This window comes from Populus alba, chromosome 9, assembly GCF_005239225.2.
Source record: "Populus alba chromosome 9, ASM523922v2, whole genome shotgun sequence".
Classification (NCBI taxonomy): Eukaryota; Viridiplantae; Streptophyta; class Magnoliopsida; order Malpighiales; family Salicaceae; genus Populus; species Populus alba.
In genome coordinates, this window is record NC_133292.1 from 5,697,693 (window position 1) to 5,714,568 (window position 16,876).

Sequence of the window (16,876 nt, forward strand, 5' to 3'; positions counted from 1 at the left end):
TAAAATCCCAAGTTATTTAGAAGATATGTAAACTAATTAATTATTTATATTTAGATAAATTTACTATAAAACATAATAATTAATTAGTATTGCAACTTGCAAGCAAAGGTGGGTGGCTTGCTAGGAAAACTAAAGTGGCGGCTAGCTATGTATTGCAAGAAAAAGTGGGATATTAGGTTTGCAATATAGAAAAAGTGTAGTATAAATATGCTGTCTAAAACTTAAAAGGAAAAGTGGACTTTTAAATTTTTTTTTACCCTGGGTTGTAGCCCTCCTTAGCCTTCTACAAGGCTCCGCCTATGCTCTAAAGCAAGTTTGTTGTCAATGTACAACAATGCAGCCTAAGAGTGTGGTACTTGGAAATCGACCAACAAATAAATCAGTCATCGGAGCTCACACGTTGTAATTGTCAAAGCTCGATATTTAACTTCTGCTAAGGACCTACTGAAAGTGGATTGCTTCTTGGATTTCCAGCATATAAGTGAATCTCCAAGAAAAACTAAAAATCCAGTGACACTTCTTATAGTGTCAATGCAACCACCCCAATCATTATCAGAATATGGCTTCAAATGCATATCAGAATCAGCTTTGAGAAGTAATCATTGACCTAGTGTTGCCTTAAGATACCGAAGAACTCTCTCTAAAGCTTGTAAATGCATTATATGAGGATCAAACATAAATTGGCTGAGTTTGGACTGCATATGATAAGTCTGGTCGTGTGATTGTGAGATATAGAAGTCTCCCAATCATTCTACGATAGGATGCAAGATCAGATAATAAAGGACTAGTATCATGAGTAGTGAGTTTTAGAATGAATTCCATAGGAAAACTGATTGGTTTAGCATCAGAAAAACCATTGTCTGCCAACACATTCAAAGCATACTTTCTTTGGCAAAGAACAATGCATTTAGCAGATCTAGCTACCTTAATACCTAGAAAGTACTTCAACTCTCCCAAATCTTTTATAGGAAAGGACGTGTGAAGGAACTGTTTCACAATGGTTATTTCTGCTAGATCGTTGGAAGCTATGATCACATCATCAAGACAGATTAACACTGTTATAAGGCTATTAGAAGTTCGTCTGATGAAGAGACTAGAATCTGATTTTGCCTGTATGAAACTGAAGTGTGATAGAGAGGTAGACAGCTTGGAGAACCATTGTCTGGAGGCTTGTTTCAGTCCATATATGCTCTTTTTAAGTTTGCAGACCCGAGGATCATTTAGATTTGAGAAACTTGGTGGTAATTGCATATATACTTCTTCATTTTAGTCTTCATGCAAGAAGGCATCATCAACATCAAGTTGATGTAAATGTCAGTGTTTGATAGCAACAATGGTAAGAAGAACTCTGATTGTTGTCATCTTTGCAATAGGAGAATAAGTATCAAAGAAATCAATTCCCTCTTGTTGAGTGTAGCCCTTAGCTACCAATCTCGCCTTGTATCTTTCAACCTTGCCATCAGCCTAGAATTTCACTTTATATACCCATTTACAACCAATAGTAGATTTGTTTTGAGGCAAAATTACTAGATCCCAAGTTTGGTTTTTCTCAAGAGCTTTAATTTCATTTGTCATGGCATTTTACCAATAAGGAATAGAGCTGGCTTGTTTGTAAAATGTTGGTTCAAACATAGATGAAACAATAGAAGTGAAAGCTTGATGTTTAAAAGACAATTTTGAATCAGATAAGAAGGAGAATATAGAGTAGGGCTTACCATAGAAAGAGCAGTCAAAAGATGTCGGATTTGCTGAAGGAATCTGAGCCATATTTTCACAATGATATTGTCAGCGTATCTATAGTGTGTTGTATATTCCAATAACTTCGAAGAAGAATGGTTCAGTGTATAGGATGGGGTTTGTATTGGTATACGACATCATGCAAGAGTTTTATATGTGAAAAATATTGTGGTTGTGTTAAAGTAACAAAGAAGTTTCTTCTGCCTTTTTTTATATTAAAAAAAGGTTCGAATTAGAGACCAGATAGACATGGATGGTTGTTGAGTTACGAGGAGGTATATAATGTGCATTGCTTTAATGTTCACCTGATTCTTGTTGTTACTTCTACTTTAATAATATGATTTTTACAAAATATAAAAAGATATATAAATCAATGTATAAAAAAAATCAATTGACAATATGATGTAGTTAACCTTGTAGACACAAGCAATTATGAACATTCAGTGTAATAATTTGAAATTACTAGATGGAGATCTAGCATAGATAGCTTATATAGATGACCTAGTACATGTTTTTAGAAACTAATAAGACATATGCAGGTCCAAGAAAAAGTCTAAAACAACTAAGACTAGTTATATTTTTGAAATTATGATAACAAAAGATTTAATTATTAAATCAGACTCAAATATTTACAGGTAATTTTTCTTAGAGTATCCACTAAGTCGCTAAAGAGACTGACAAATCTTTTAAAATTGTATTTTGAGCATTGATGCTTCTCGTATCACTGTTTCCTTTATATTTTTTAGCAAGAGTGTTTTTTGTTTGTTTTAATTAGGTTTTTTTTTGTTTGTTTGTTTCCTTAGGGTAACCACTTAGTCGCTAAAAAGACTGAAAATTTAATCGATTGGTGATGTGGAATACTAGTCGTCCACCATCTTCACATCCATCTAGACATATTTTATATGCCTCTGCTGCCCAAAAAAAAAAAATACCACCATCCCGGCATCCATCTAAGCACATGTTATCCGCGCGCGCCTCCTCAAAAATAGTAAAAGAATAAAATTGTGTTCATGTACAAGGTAAGAAGCGTTAAAGTAGAAGAGATTTCGATTGCTTTTAAGTTGACCGAATAGTTTTATTTTTCCCTTGCAATAGACTCAAGTCTAATAGTTGGCGGTTTCATGGTTACAGTGTCAATTTCCTTCACAATATTCCAGTCCTCTCCTCTTCTCACGTTCAGAATATTTCAAAGAAGCAGAAAAAATGGAAAAAATGGAGTCTCCCTGACGTTCGTTCTGCCTATGGATCTCAGTGTGTCAACGGACGACTATTTCTACGAACCTTCTTCAGGCCCTTGATTTTGATCCAAAGCCCTCCTCTTTAAAGCTTCACCAATAACAAGATCAAAGAGCAAAGCATAAGAAAACCTAAGGACACACAAAAATGGAGGGCGAGATTCTTAACTTCATTAAGGTGTGGATTTCTGTCCTCGTTTCTCTGTGCTTTTGCTATTCCATTAGAAACGTAGTTCCTAAAGGAACAAAAAGACTCCTTTCTGTACTGCCAGTAGTTTGCCTCTTTCTCTACCTCCCCCTTAAAATCTCCTCCGTGCATCTTGGTGGTAGCACAGCATTCTTCATCGCTTGGTTGGCCAACTTCAAGGTCCTCCTCTTTGCTTTCGGTAAAGGTCCTCTGTCTTCAGATCCATCAATCTCGCTCCCACTTTTTATAGCTCTCGCCTGCTTACCGATCAAGATCCAACAAAAGGGTAAAAATAAAGAAACCCCGTCTCCAAATCCTCGCCGGGATGGGCAAAGCAAAGAGAACCCAGCTCCTAGGAGAGGTAAAGAAGGGCTTCGGAATTATGCAGTAAAGGGTGTCCTCTTGGCCATGTTGATACGTGCATATGACTACAGCGATTACATTCATCCAAATGTCATCTTGATTATGTACTCTTTCCATGTCTACTTTCTCCTTGAAATCCTTCTAGCCGTGGGTGCAGTCCTGGCTCGAAACTTTCTAGGACTTGAACTTGAACCTCAATTCAACGAGCCATACCTCGCTACCTCGCTGCAGGACTTCTGGGGCTGCAGATGGAACCTCGTCGTCACCAGCATCCTACGCCCCACCGTATACGAACCGACCCGTGCCATCGGATCCCATCTGATTGGTCGGAAATGGGCCCCACTTCCAGCTGTTTTCGCAACCTTTGTGGTCTCGGCAATAATGCACGAGATCATTTTCTACTATCTGGGGCGCGTGAGGCCCAACTGGGAGATCTCGTGGTTCTTTCTGCTTCATGGATTTTGTTTAACGGTCGAGATCGCTCTGAAGAAGGTCTTGAACGACAGGTGGCGGCTTCCGAAGATGATCTCGACGATGTTAACTGTTGGGTTTGTTATGAGCACCGGCTTCTGGCTGTTCTTCCCCAAGTTTGTAGAGTACAAGGTCGATGTTAGAGCGTTTGAAGAGTACGCGGAGATAGGCGCGTACATGAAGAATGTGAGTCAGAGTATAGTTCGTGTTTTACCGGGTCATTAACATATTACGGTCTTTTTGTAAAGTCTACCGTCTCATCGGACCAGTCAATAAAACAATACTGTAGCGGTCTAGTAATTTCATTTTCTATACATATTTTCTAGAAGGATTAAAGTGGTCAAGAGAGGAAACTTCGGATTTGGGCGTTGTATTTTGTTTACCGTTTGACAAATTAATTACTTTTTTAAGTTCTTCGTGATATCTTTGTGAACAAACAATCCAATAAATTCACTGACGTCATCACAAACACAAGACATCAAAATATATATGTTATTGATTTCATCAAAATAAATTCTACAGAAAATAAATTCTACTAATCGTTCATGACATTAGTGAAAGATAATGTTCCCAACAAGGTATGATCCATTTCTACCCGACAATCCTCGTCCTTGACGCTTTTGCCTTTCACCTAAAAAAACAAAAGAAGCTTTCAATTGGGATACAATTGTATTTTTTATGGTTATATTAGTCATTATAAAATTAATTAGGGGTAAATTGGTTAGGATTTTTTTTAGTATAGTAAAATAACTATTTTACCCTTAAAATACATGATTAAGTTACAGTCATACCCTTTGTGTAGCTCGAGTCTTAAGCTAAGAGAATATTTGGAGACGTGGGTCAACATGTGTTCCCAAAAAATTTAAAATTTTTTTGTTAAAATTTAATATTTTTTATATTTTGATACGCTAATCTTAAAAATAACTTTTAAAAATAAAAATACATCATTTTAATGGTACGAGAGTTAGCATGACATGACATTGTTAATTTAATAGATATAGTGAAAAAAAAAAACATTTCAGACCCGCCCTAATCAAATTGCTAAATTTGTGACTCAGGTCATGAATTTCATTAAATTAAATTAATTTTTTATTATATTATAAAAATATAAAAATATTAATTTAATATTAAACGATAAAATTCAATAAAAACTCACACATCAAATAATATAATTAAAAAAATAATAAATTAATAAAACAAACTATATAGTTGAGCCTCCGTGGCTCAACATGCTTAGCCAATACTTATTTTTCATTTTATATGAGGTGGAGGTTGTCTGTTTATTTTTTTTAAAATAAAAAAACAAACAACAGGTTATACATTATATAATAAAAAAATATTAGTTAATTTATGTATAAATTCATCCAAATATTTATATTAATAAAAAGAGAGAGAGAGAGAACCCGGTGCTCGAATCTTCTAATAAAAAACACAACTTAATCAACTGAACTGCATAACAAGAACATTATAAAAAGATTAAATAAATATCTTAACCCAGTTGAAAGCTACTTAAACAGACAAACTAACCCCACGCCATTCAGTTATTTTGTTAACAATATATTATTGAAGTCCCTATTAAATACATGTATAAATAGTAATCAACTTTTCCTAGCTGATTAACTAAACAAAAAGTTCAAAAAGAGCACGTGTCCAACCCTCACTTTCCAACACGTATTCTAGAAAGATGTTTTACCAGAGACTTTTCAGATTCCACGAAGTCGTCGATTTTCTATGGGCTAATATATATATATATGGTCCAGTTGAATCACGGTCGAATTGAACAGGTTGGCTGACTGAATGGCATTTAATCTAATTTAATTCAAAATGTAGACTTGGACTATCCAGTAATTGGCAACATGGTATTTTAATAAATAAATAAAATATAAACTTAGACTATGTATTAAATTTAGTTTTTCTTTATAATTATTAAATTAATTACATTTATTAAACTCAGCAACTCAAGGACTAAAATTAGTTTTTTTTTATTTCTTTAAAAATCCTAGTATTGTATGAAGTTTTGTCAAAAAATTTGGCTAAATCCTTGGCATTGTAGTGACCCCAATATAGGTTTGCTTGAGTTAATTTTTTTACATTTAAATTTTTGATACTTTTCATTTTTAATATTTGATTTATTATAATTAAATTTTTTAATTTATCTAATTTTATTATATTATATATTACGAGTTTTGAAAATTAACTATTATTTATCCTGATGAATTTATATATTGTTATCTTAATATTATTTTAAAAATATATTGTATAATATGTCACATATTTAAAAGTATTTTGGTCCATGTACATAAACAAATTAATTTCCTAACGTCTTTATCTTTTTTAAAGTGGAAAAAAAAAAAAGCAAAACACCATGGTTAAGAAAATTAGTTTCTTCATCTAAGATCTGTTGTGATTTTATTATTTATTAATATATAGATATCAGCAACCACAGTGTTTTGCACAGGTTTTCTTCTGTGACCAATTGACCATGTTTGATTAAGCTGCCCCGCGGCGTTTTTCAGAAAAATTAATTTTGATTTTACTTTAAATTTTTTAAAAAAAAATTTGAATGTTTTGGTATGCTTGAATTAAAAATAAATTTTAAAAAATAAAAAAAATATTATTTTAATATATTTTTAAATAAAAAATATTTAAAAAGAAATCAGTATCCCACACTAATAAAATTAATTTTTATGATAATGTTAAAAATAACTTTAAAAACAATAAAAAATATTAATTTGATATGTTTTAAAATAAAAAATATTTTAAAAATAATTTTATCCTATTCTCGAACAAATTTTTAAATAATTAGACTTGATATACTCATGTTCACTATAGTCTCTATCTTTTTAATTTATTTATTTTTAAATTAGCTGTAGAAATAGTGGTAGCACAAATAATAATAGTTTGCTATTTTCTTTTTTTATCATTATTTAAAAAAAAAATTGATGATAGAATTTTTTTAAGAAAAAATAGAATAATACACCAAAATAAGTAATGTACATGAAATGAAAGTATGGTGATTTTAAATAAAAGTTAATTTATATTTACCCAACCTACGGCGAAGGGACGCAACATCGCCGCTAGTTAAGTTTGCCTTGATATGGGCCAAGGCCCAATGGGCATATCCACTTTCCTTTGTCCAGTTTCTAGCCATTATGTTTGGGCTTCATGGTCGTGCTCTCATAGTTGTGGATCTACCAGTGGCACGCCATGTGTCACATATCTAATGTTGTTGTTGTTAGACAAGAGCTTCTTTTGGAAATTAGTACGGCAACATCAGTTCTGCCTGCAATATTGACGCTCGGGATTGAATTAGGTTGATGAACACTGATTTTCTTGCATATATGAATTGGAAAACAAACAATATATAAAAGTAAGAAAATGAGTTTTGATCAACAGTTTTGATCTTTTTAATGTGAAAGTTTGTTGCACAATCAATTCACGTAGAAAACAGGTTGCTTTAGTTGTAAGAGAGCTTCTTAGATATTGCTCACTCAAAAAGGTTAAGAATTTAAATCTCATTTATCATAATATATAGTTACTCATCCATAATGCTTCAAAATTTAATATACTCATAAATAGAGGTTTTTTTAAGTGTTTGGATAATAAATAATCACATCTTTACGTTAATATTCATTTCTCTAGAATTCACAAAGTTAATAATTGATGGTAAAAGATCTAATACCCGTAAAACAATCTATTTTGATAGAATATAAGGACTCTCCAATAATAAAGTTAATAATTTTAATAAGAAATTATAATAAATAAGAGAATGAATTTTAAATTATAAAAACAATAGTGCTTATTTTTATTTATGTATGATAAATACTCTGAAAATATTAATATAAATATTTAAAGAATAGAAAAATATAAGCCTTTTACCTATACGGTTCAAGGGATATATATAGTCTCTAAACCTTGTTATGTTGCTTAAATAAAAAAGATCGATATGTCATTTCCTCATGATAACATTAATGATGAATAAATATCTCTTATACAATATTAATGATGAATCACAAATATTTTTTACACAATATTAATATTGATGGAAATATTGTGGGTTTTTATGAGACTTTTATACACGTAGAGAAGTAAATAGATAATTATTCTTGATTTTTAATATTTTATATTAACAACCATAAAAATAAACAAACAAAACCTTGCGATCCAACATGAGTCCTATAATGATCATCAATTTTGTATGCATTTAGACATAAAATGATCCCAAACCCAAAGGTAATGGGTCTGATAACTTACCAGACCCATATACACTTAAACTCAGCATGTAGCTGAACCTAAAGATATTGGATCTTACATCTCGCGCAAACCCACATATATTTAGACTTGACGTGTAGTTGAATCCAAGAATGCTAAGTCTTGCATCTCACGCAAGCTCATATATACTTGGATTTAGCACGTAGCTGAACTTAATATGTTGAGTTTGTCGTCTCCTTATATCCACTTATATTTGAGCTCAACATATAACTAAACCTAAAAATATTGGGTCTGGAAGCAAGTCAAGCTCATGTTATCTGAGCTTGATATTCTGTAAAATTTAAACATGTTTAAGTTATTACTCTATTTTTTACTATTTTAAATATGAAATTAAGTATATATATATCGATTCATTAACTATGTATGTACGATGTTATAAATGATCAAAACTATTTTCTAAAAGACATTAAGTTTTCGACCGACATGGCTATAGTGAAGGTTTTATAGATGAAAAAAAAATATATCTTTCTATCTAAAAAAAAATGTTCATGTTAGACAGACAATGATAACGTTTCGTGGTTGGCTGTGTGGATAATCCATGAATATTCGAAAAGTAATTAAGATTTGATTGTTGTGGGTATTACTGTTATAAATAATCATGTAGTTACTGTCTTTAAAGATAGTAGTAATATATGATTAAGAATATTGTTTTTCTTTCTTAAATAACACAATCAATGATTAAACAACATGTTCTGGTCTTGGTGGACCATTATTTGGTCATTGAAAACATTATAATCATGTTTTTAACCAATAAATTTTACAATGATAAAAAAAAAAATAGTTAATGATATTTTATTAGTATTTTTTTATTTTATTGTAAATAAAAAATTAGATTATGAGTTTTCTTTTTTTTTTTTCTTTTTTATTTGTATGTCTCTTTTTTTTAAAATATATCCATTAAATAACTGACAATATATTACTAATTACATCAATGTACAAGCATGCCACTATTCATAAGCACGGTTATGTATCATTCATCAAAATTAAAAAGAGGTAGTTTAAAGTTTTTTTTTTAGCGTGTAGTGACCTTTCCAGCCCAGCTCGCCAACCCGGTTATGTCCACGCCCTGCATTTGGGTTGGCGCGCCCCCAGCCCAAGTTTTATCCTCTTTTTTTTTTTTTTTTCATTTTCTTTTCTTCTTTCCATTTTTTTTTCAGCATCAGTTATTTCTCAATAATTAATGGTTGTTTTTTTGTTATTTTTCATACAGCCTCGAAAAAAAAAATGATTATTTTCCACAATTCTAATTTTATTTAATATTTTTTAAAAATAGTATAGAAAATAATCATTATTCTAAAAAATAATGATTTTTCATGAAATCTTTAAAAAATGAACAATTATATAAAGAAATTATAATAGTAGATGTTTCATGGTTGATTATTAATCAATATAAAATGCATAGTTTTCATAAATTTAAAAACTGTAACACTAAAAAATCAGTGTTGACTGTGGATTGGCATTTAGAATAAAAAAATATCTAAATAACAAGGCTTTAATAATTGATAACTTAGCATCTTTAAGTTTAAGTTATTTCTAACTCCTTATGCATCGTTTTAAATTTTTTGAAAAAAATCAAAGGAAATGAATGACTAGGAATTTCAAAAAAGTTAGTAACCTGAAATTTATAAAAGTACAAATTAAATGACATTTTTAAAAGGTGTTGTTGAGAATTTCAATAACACGAAAGAGAAAATAAAAATACTTCATCAACATGTGCCACACTACTTGACACAAAAATGTAGAAAAAAAAAACTAAAATACTCTATGACCATGGTGCAATTTTTTTAGGAGACTAAAGAACCCCTGATCGAAACCTAAATATTTTTTTGCTTTTAAGGGAAAAATAGTTATTATATTGTGATAAAATAAATATCTTAACCAATTTATCCCAAATTAATTTTGCAATGTCTAATAAATCTCTTGGCAAAGAAGATTCTACCACCAATTGCAAGCTTCTACAGCTTTTGGGGGAAGAATTAAAATATCATTTTACAGCTCCAATAACATGATGAAATATGTTTTACGTCACGAGTTTTGATAATGGCTTTTAGTTTATTTTAAAAAAATTAATAAACAGAAAGTAGTTGGTGTTTTATTGTTCCAACATTGTTCATTCGGTGGTGGTATAAGTGTCGGCATTTTTTGTTGAATAGAATGAAAAATTTACTATGATAATTTAGGTTAGAAAAGAAACTAATCTTCGGAAAAATTCCGAATACAAAATAAAGATTGCTTGAAGTTTTATTTATTATTAGAAATATATAAAAAATATTTAAAAAAGGTATTATTTGTAATTTTACAATTCATCTTAAGATAAAATATCAAAATTGTAATTTATAAATGCAGTGAGTTATCTATTAAGAACGATTATGATATGAATCGCCTGAATTCAGAGCAGTCGCAGGTTACAACTTCCCTTTCAGTTGTGGTTTGTAGCTTTGGTCCCCTTGAGAAAAACACATCTGGTCCGGAAGGAAGTGGTATGTGATGGGTTGTTATCTACTTCACTTATGGGCTTTTTGTAGCATTCGTGCCAGGAAAGTTATCGACAGCCTCAAGCAAACGAAATATAGCTACTGTTCTATTACAAACACAACATCCTTAAATTCCAAGTTTTTCGAGGAAATTGTTTAATCTATTTATCAAGAAAGATTAGTGAAAAAAACAAAAGAAATTATATATTCTGAATTCATTTAAGCCAAATTAGTTGGGTTTTGAGTTAAACCAATTTTGATATTGATTTGGTTAAATTTGATTAAATTGATTTTATAATTTGCTAGTTTATATCCAACTAAATTTAAATTAATTTTTTAAAAAAAATCAAATAATATTATTTTATTCGAAGTAGTTTATTTAAAGACTTTCAAGTTTTGAGTCAAAAGTCAAAATGATTTAGCAATTCAAGTTGTTTTTCAAATTAGATTCTAAATCTGGTATTACCCTTAGGATACGTTTGGATCATAAATCAACAAAATTGTAGCTGTCTCCGCGTAGCAAGTCATATGAGTCCATTTTTCTTGCGTATTGGGCGGTGCAGATAATGCTGCCCTCCGTACAAATCAAATTGGAATTTCATGATCCGGACAATTAATCTCTTACTGCCTCACCACCATTATTGGCCACCGCTATCGCGGTCAATATGAGTATTGTTATTATTTTTTTATTTAAAAAAATATATTAATAATATTTTTTTATTATTTAAAAATTAACACATAAAATAATTTGAAAACATCTAGAATATATTAATTTAAAATAAAATAAAAATTTAAATATTTTTAAAAATACTTTTCAACAGCAATACCAAACACATCATTTTACTGCCAGCATTAATAAGCGGTGTAGCCATTACCTTTCCAATATTGCCGCCATGCCACAATGACAACCGCCGTCTCTTCACAATTTAAGTAGTGGCTATACAAGGCAGGGAGGAGAGCCCGCTGGCTTGGAATCCCTAGGCGATTTTCATGAAAGTATAAAGAAACAAACATGCCCTAAAAGTAGTAATTTAAGAAAAAGGTATAAAGCTCAAAATAAGAAAAAATGACATTACGCAACATTTGGGAGCTCAAGCTGACAGATCATATTTCATCTTTAATATTTTTAGAAGAATAATTATTCATTTTATCTGGATTCGCTCCCTGTGACATAGCTAGATAAAAAGAACAGTAGCTTTTACTGCAGCGGCTAGTTAATTAATTAATTAGCAAAGGCATCCATAAAATTATGGCATGGAAATAGCCTAGGGATTCCAAGCCTGTGGGCTCTCCTCCCTACCCTGTCTATGGGACCTGGAACCCAAAGAAGACTTTCTGCTGTACCCACAACCCACCCCCCCATCCCATCATCCAGCCACCTAAAAGGCTAAAACCACAGGGTGCCACACAGAAACTACCTCTGTAAGAACCTCCTCCTCATCATCTTCAAGTATCAAAGTCTTGCACTTCTTGCAATATTCATTCTTTCATACCTATTCAATCGATAAAGAGCACCGAGAATTCGTTTTTCACCTTGATTTCCCAAAAAAAGAAACCGACATTTTTCTTGATGGGATACCTTTCTTGCAAGGCAGACTCGGCCGTTGGCATAATCTCCACTACCCCAACATCTCAAACATCTTCTTCTTCTTCTAAAAAACGAACAAGAAAAACCCATCAAGATCCAGGAGTTTAACTACAGTGATATTGAGGCAGCCACCAATGGTTTCTCTGACCAGAAACTGCTGGGCAAAGGCAGCCATGGCTGTGTCTACAAGGCTGTTTTACGTGGCCGACATGTTGCTGTTAAGAAACCGTCAAAGGGTTTTGAAATTGGACAAGAAGTCGATAATGAGATCGAGATCTTGTCCAAGATTCACAGCCCAAGATTGGTAAACTTATTAGGCTTTGCTAATGATACCAAGGATAGATTGCTTGTTGTTGAGTTTATGAGTAATGGCACTCTTTATGATATTCTTCACTCAAATTCTAGACCACCCAATTGGGGTAGAAGAATTAGGATGGCTTTGCAAATTGCTAATGCTATTGATACATTACACTCACAAAACCCACCCATAATCCATAGAGATATCAAGTCTGCAAATGTTTTGATTGATAGGAATTTCAATGCAAGATTGGGTGATTTTGGTTTAGCACTTAGGTGTGGTGTTGATGATGATTATAGACTTAAGTCAACCCCGCCTGCTGGAACCATTGGCTATCTTGATCCATGCTATGTTACCCCGGATAATTTGAGTACTAAAACTGATGTGTTTAGTTTTGGGATTTTGTTTTTGGAGATTATTAGTGGAAGGAAGGCTATTGATGTGGGGCATTCGCCGCCTTCTATTGTAGATTGGGCAATTCCACTAATTAAAAAGGGGAAACTTGCTGCTATATATGATCCAAGAACTTTCCCTCTTAAGGACCCTATGATTAGGAAGCAGCTGGCTTTGATTGCTTCTAAATGTGTGAGGTCTTGTCGGGAGCGGAGACCTGCAATGAAGGAGGTTGTTGATTGGTTAACTACCTTGAGTAAATTGGTTCCGCTTCATTCATGGAATGGGTTAAACAATCCGTGCATGATGGTGGAGACAATGGGGCGTCCTGTTGAACTAAGAAACACACGGTTTGGTTCCAGACCACAAGGTGATGGAGAAGAGAATTTGAATGAATAGATGGTAAAATGGGCAGGAAATCAATGATGGATACACGGCGAGTGTATTCAGATTTGGGGTTCCGAAGCAATTTGATGGAACTCATGGCTGGAACAGATGCCGAGACTGATGGGGTTGAGTCTAGTTTGAAATCTGCAAATCGGTTTTCTAGTTCTAGATTTGTTAGTCCACGATATGCTATGGAAGGAAGAGCTCAATCTCACGTCCATGGTAAAAGAAAAGGTCTCTTTCAAGCTAGAAAAAACCAATCAGTTGGGGGTGGTTCAGAATTATTCCCGACAAGGGATAACGCAGTTGCTCGTTCAAGTTTTAGTGGCCAAGGTTGTTATGGTATCTAGTATGCTCCAAAGATTTGTTTGAAGTGGCTTGACAGTAGAGCGAAGCTCAGGCTTGTAAGCTTCTCTTGCTTGAGAATTACGTTGTTGTAGATTTGTTGGTAGCTCATTGATTAGTGGTTTTCACTCAATTATCATTTTTCAACGCTCACCCAAATGTTGATGTCTTGTTAAATTCCACTTACATTTAGATCAAGGGCACATGGCTCATGTCCCTCGCATAGTTTGTTGATCCTTTCCATTTATTACATCGTTGTTATGCCAAGCTGATGTGTTGTCAAGAATTCTGTTGAATAAATAAGTTAAAGTTGATTCAGAACAGTTCGGATTGCTTTGAGTCTTTAACTTCTCCAAATGTCTTACGGACGTGCCAAATTTCTGGTAGCTTTTTTATTAGCCAGAGTTTGGTCCTGTATTTTCTGTATTCTACAGACAAAAAGTTATCTTTGGAATTAGGGTGAGACATTACTGGAATTTAGAATTAAAAGATGAAGAGTACTTATCATATGAAGGAATGTTGGTGGTTCATAATGTTTACTTGTACAAGTTGTCGGGCTTTGGCAAAATCAGTGTGAATAAAGCTTATTTTGTCAGCAAGCAGTTTGGCTCTTGTTCTGTTTTCCATTGAAGAGAATTTCTCTTGATGATATGTTTCTTTTGAAAATTGCGTTGTTTCAAGAAAACTCAACTCAAAAACTTGTGGGCCAAGGTTCAATCCTATAGTTAATTGTGTGGTCTATGATCTGTCTTCTTCAGTAGCAGAACGACATACGAGTTTTTCATGCTAAAAAAATTGCAGGTGGATATTCATTTCCAAAGACAACAAATATACTGCATCGAAATTGGAATTTCTGTGACAACATAGGCGTTGAAAAAACATTTCTTATGGACATTTATTTCTAAAGTTATCTATGAAATTCTCTCATAAGCTTTGAAATTCCTGCAAAATGTGCAGGAGATTGCTCATGCTCATAGCGCAACTTCCAAAAAAAAAAAAAAACACTCAGCTTTCATATTAACTCGCTTAGGTAAATCTAGTAGCAGTATAGCACTAGAGACTTCTTTCTACGTTGAGATCGACATTTGTCATGTAGGGCATTGATATTGGCTAGGTTGGTAGCCAAAGTCTTACCAGAATTTTATCCGGTTAGTCTTAAAAAAACCATATCTTTCTTTAATGAACACTTGTGTTAGATTTTGAGATTTGGATAAACAGTTGAAACTTCAAACCACCTCTTTCATTATAAAGAATTGTGAAGGACTCAAACATTATTATTCTTGATAAAACAGCGGTTGCTAATTGTTTCAATGATTGGCAAACTTGCAGATGTTATGTTTACTCTAAGAAGGAACTCCTCTGACATGATTGATATTAATCACAGATGGACCTACTAAGATAATTAATTGGCATTCCTTCATTTAAAACAACTGCGTTGTCTTTTTCCTATATGTGTAATCATACACGTAAACATATTTCCTCACGTTCTTGTGCTAATCACTTGTTCATTAAGGGCTAAACATCATGCTGCAACAGGTAAAGAGCATCACCAGCTTCTCTAAATTCAATCAGAGATAGGGAGAAATTTAACTCCAAGTGACATTGCATTACCTGTCACATTTTTCTTCAGACGTCTCATTCTCAACACTTGTTTTTTTTTTTTTTTGGGTGAGAATTGCTGTCACAGACAAGGACTGCACAAAATCCAAGCTGTCCATTCACATGGAGAAATATCATGTTAGACAAAAAAACGTTATTGGTTCAAACAATTGAAGCTCAGTTCAGTCGAGTTATCCACGCAAGAAGAAGGTGGCCCAGAAGTTTTGTTTCGAGCTTCAAAAACAAGGCAGAGAGATGGTGTCCGTAGCTGTTAGCAGTGAGCAGGAAGGTTTATATTCCTCACCACATTTCAAGGCTTTACAGCTCATGTAATTACCAATAGCATGTGCCTCTCCTTTTCATATGCCAAGACAGTTGCGTTATGCATCCACTGCCTTGACTTTCAACTAAAGCTGAAACTATATGCTTTTATTGTTAATAAGATGGAACCCCATTTTCTTGGATCCTATTCCTCGCCAGTGGATCAGTATGATTTATTTTCCCTTCAATTTTTGACATGGAACACTTTCATCATTGCGTTTTTTTTTTGTAAATGCTTGAAGTCCCACTAGACTAGCTTTCATGTTCAAGACCATATAAATCTCTCTTCCACTACAAATCTTAGGCAGTTCAAGTTTTTTAGTTCGCAATCTTACCTTAGGTAAAGATTATCTGAAACTTGATCTCGCGAAGAGCAAGATACTGATTATCCAGGTCAATACCTGAAGATTTCTGTGTTTTTATTTGTTTTCTGTTTTCTCAAAGCATACATTATAATTACGGGAGCTGCGAGTATTGCAGGGTAAAGGGGTATGATCATGATGGGGAGGAACAACTTGGATGGTTTTACTTATTACCAGGCCGAGGAAAACGTCAAAGGCTCTTGTTTTCTTCGAGAGGCATTTCTTTTGTCTGTACGTTATTGGCTTTTATTGATTAATTCAGTTACCTTTTCTAGTCATCCAGTCAATGCAATTACTAGATTCGAAGTTTCAAATCTTGTCTTCACGGTGATTAATAATAATAATAATAATAATAAAGAGGGATAATTTCAATTTGCCTCAAGGTTCAGGAATAATCTAGGTTTTCACCCTGTACTACTGACTGAATCAATGTCATCCCTGACTTTTCAAACACAAATCAATTTATTCCTCTTGTTTTTTTTTATTAAAGAATAATATAAATCAAATTTTAAGATTTAAAATTTGATAAAAAGATATTGAAAAGTGATATCTAAGATACAAAATGAAATATAAAAAGATGAATGGTAAAGGTATGCATCTATGGAACTCATTATTGGAAACTACTTTACTTTCTTTTTTTCTTTTTCAAAATATCACTAGTTAAATAGAGCAAGACTAAAATTGTTCGTTAGAAAAAATAAAGAAGTGCTAGTAATTCAATAGTTTAATTTTATAAATTTTTTATCTATAATATTTTAATTTGATAAGTTATGCATCACATCTTCACCGTTCATGTTGGTTTTATCAGATTTGGTGAATGGCTACTTAATAATTGTATCAAAAG

At 32.5% G+C, this 16,876-nt stretch overlaps 2 protein-coding genes across 2 annotated transcripts; both read left to right on the forward strand.

The window, feature by feature from the left end:
* The first annotated feature begins 2,769 nt into the window (after positions 1 to 2,769).
* Positions 2,770 to 4,414, forward strand: LOC118035116 (acyl-CoA--sterol O-acyltransferase 1). The gene has a single exon (XM_035040605.2). It carries the CDS (start codon positions 3,121 to 3,123, stop codon positions 4,216 to 4,218), a length of 1,098 nt encoding a protein of 365 aa, XP_034896496.1. The 5' UTR covers positions 2,770 to 3,120; the 3' UTR covers positions 4,219 to 4,414.
* A 7,620-nt stretch (positions 4,415 to 12,034) lies between these two features.
* LOC118035115 (serine/threonine-protein kinase-like protein At3g51990) lies at positions 12,035 to 14,073 on the forward strand. Its single transcript, XM_073411398.1, is given in 2 exon segments — positions 12,035 to 12,404; positions 12,406 to 14,073. Coding segments are annotated over 2 exon segments (1,107 nt in total). The 5' UTR covers positions 12,035 to 12,309; the 3' UTR covers positions 13,418 to 14,073.
* The last annotated feature ends 2,803 nt before the right edge of the window (positions 14,074 to 16,876 follow it).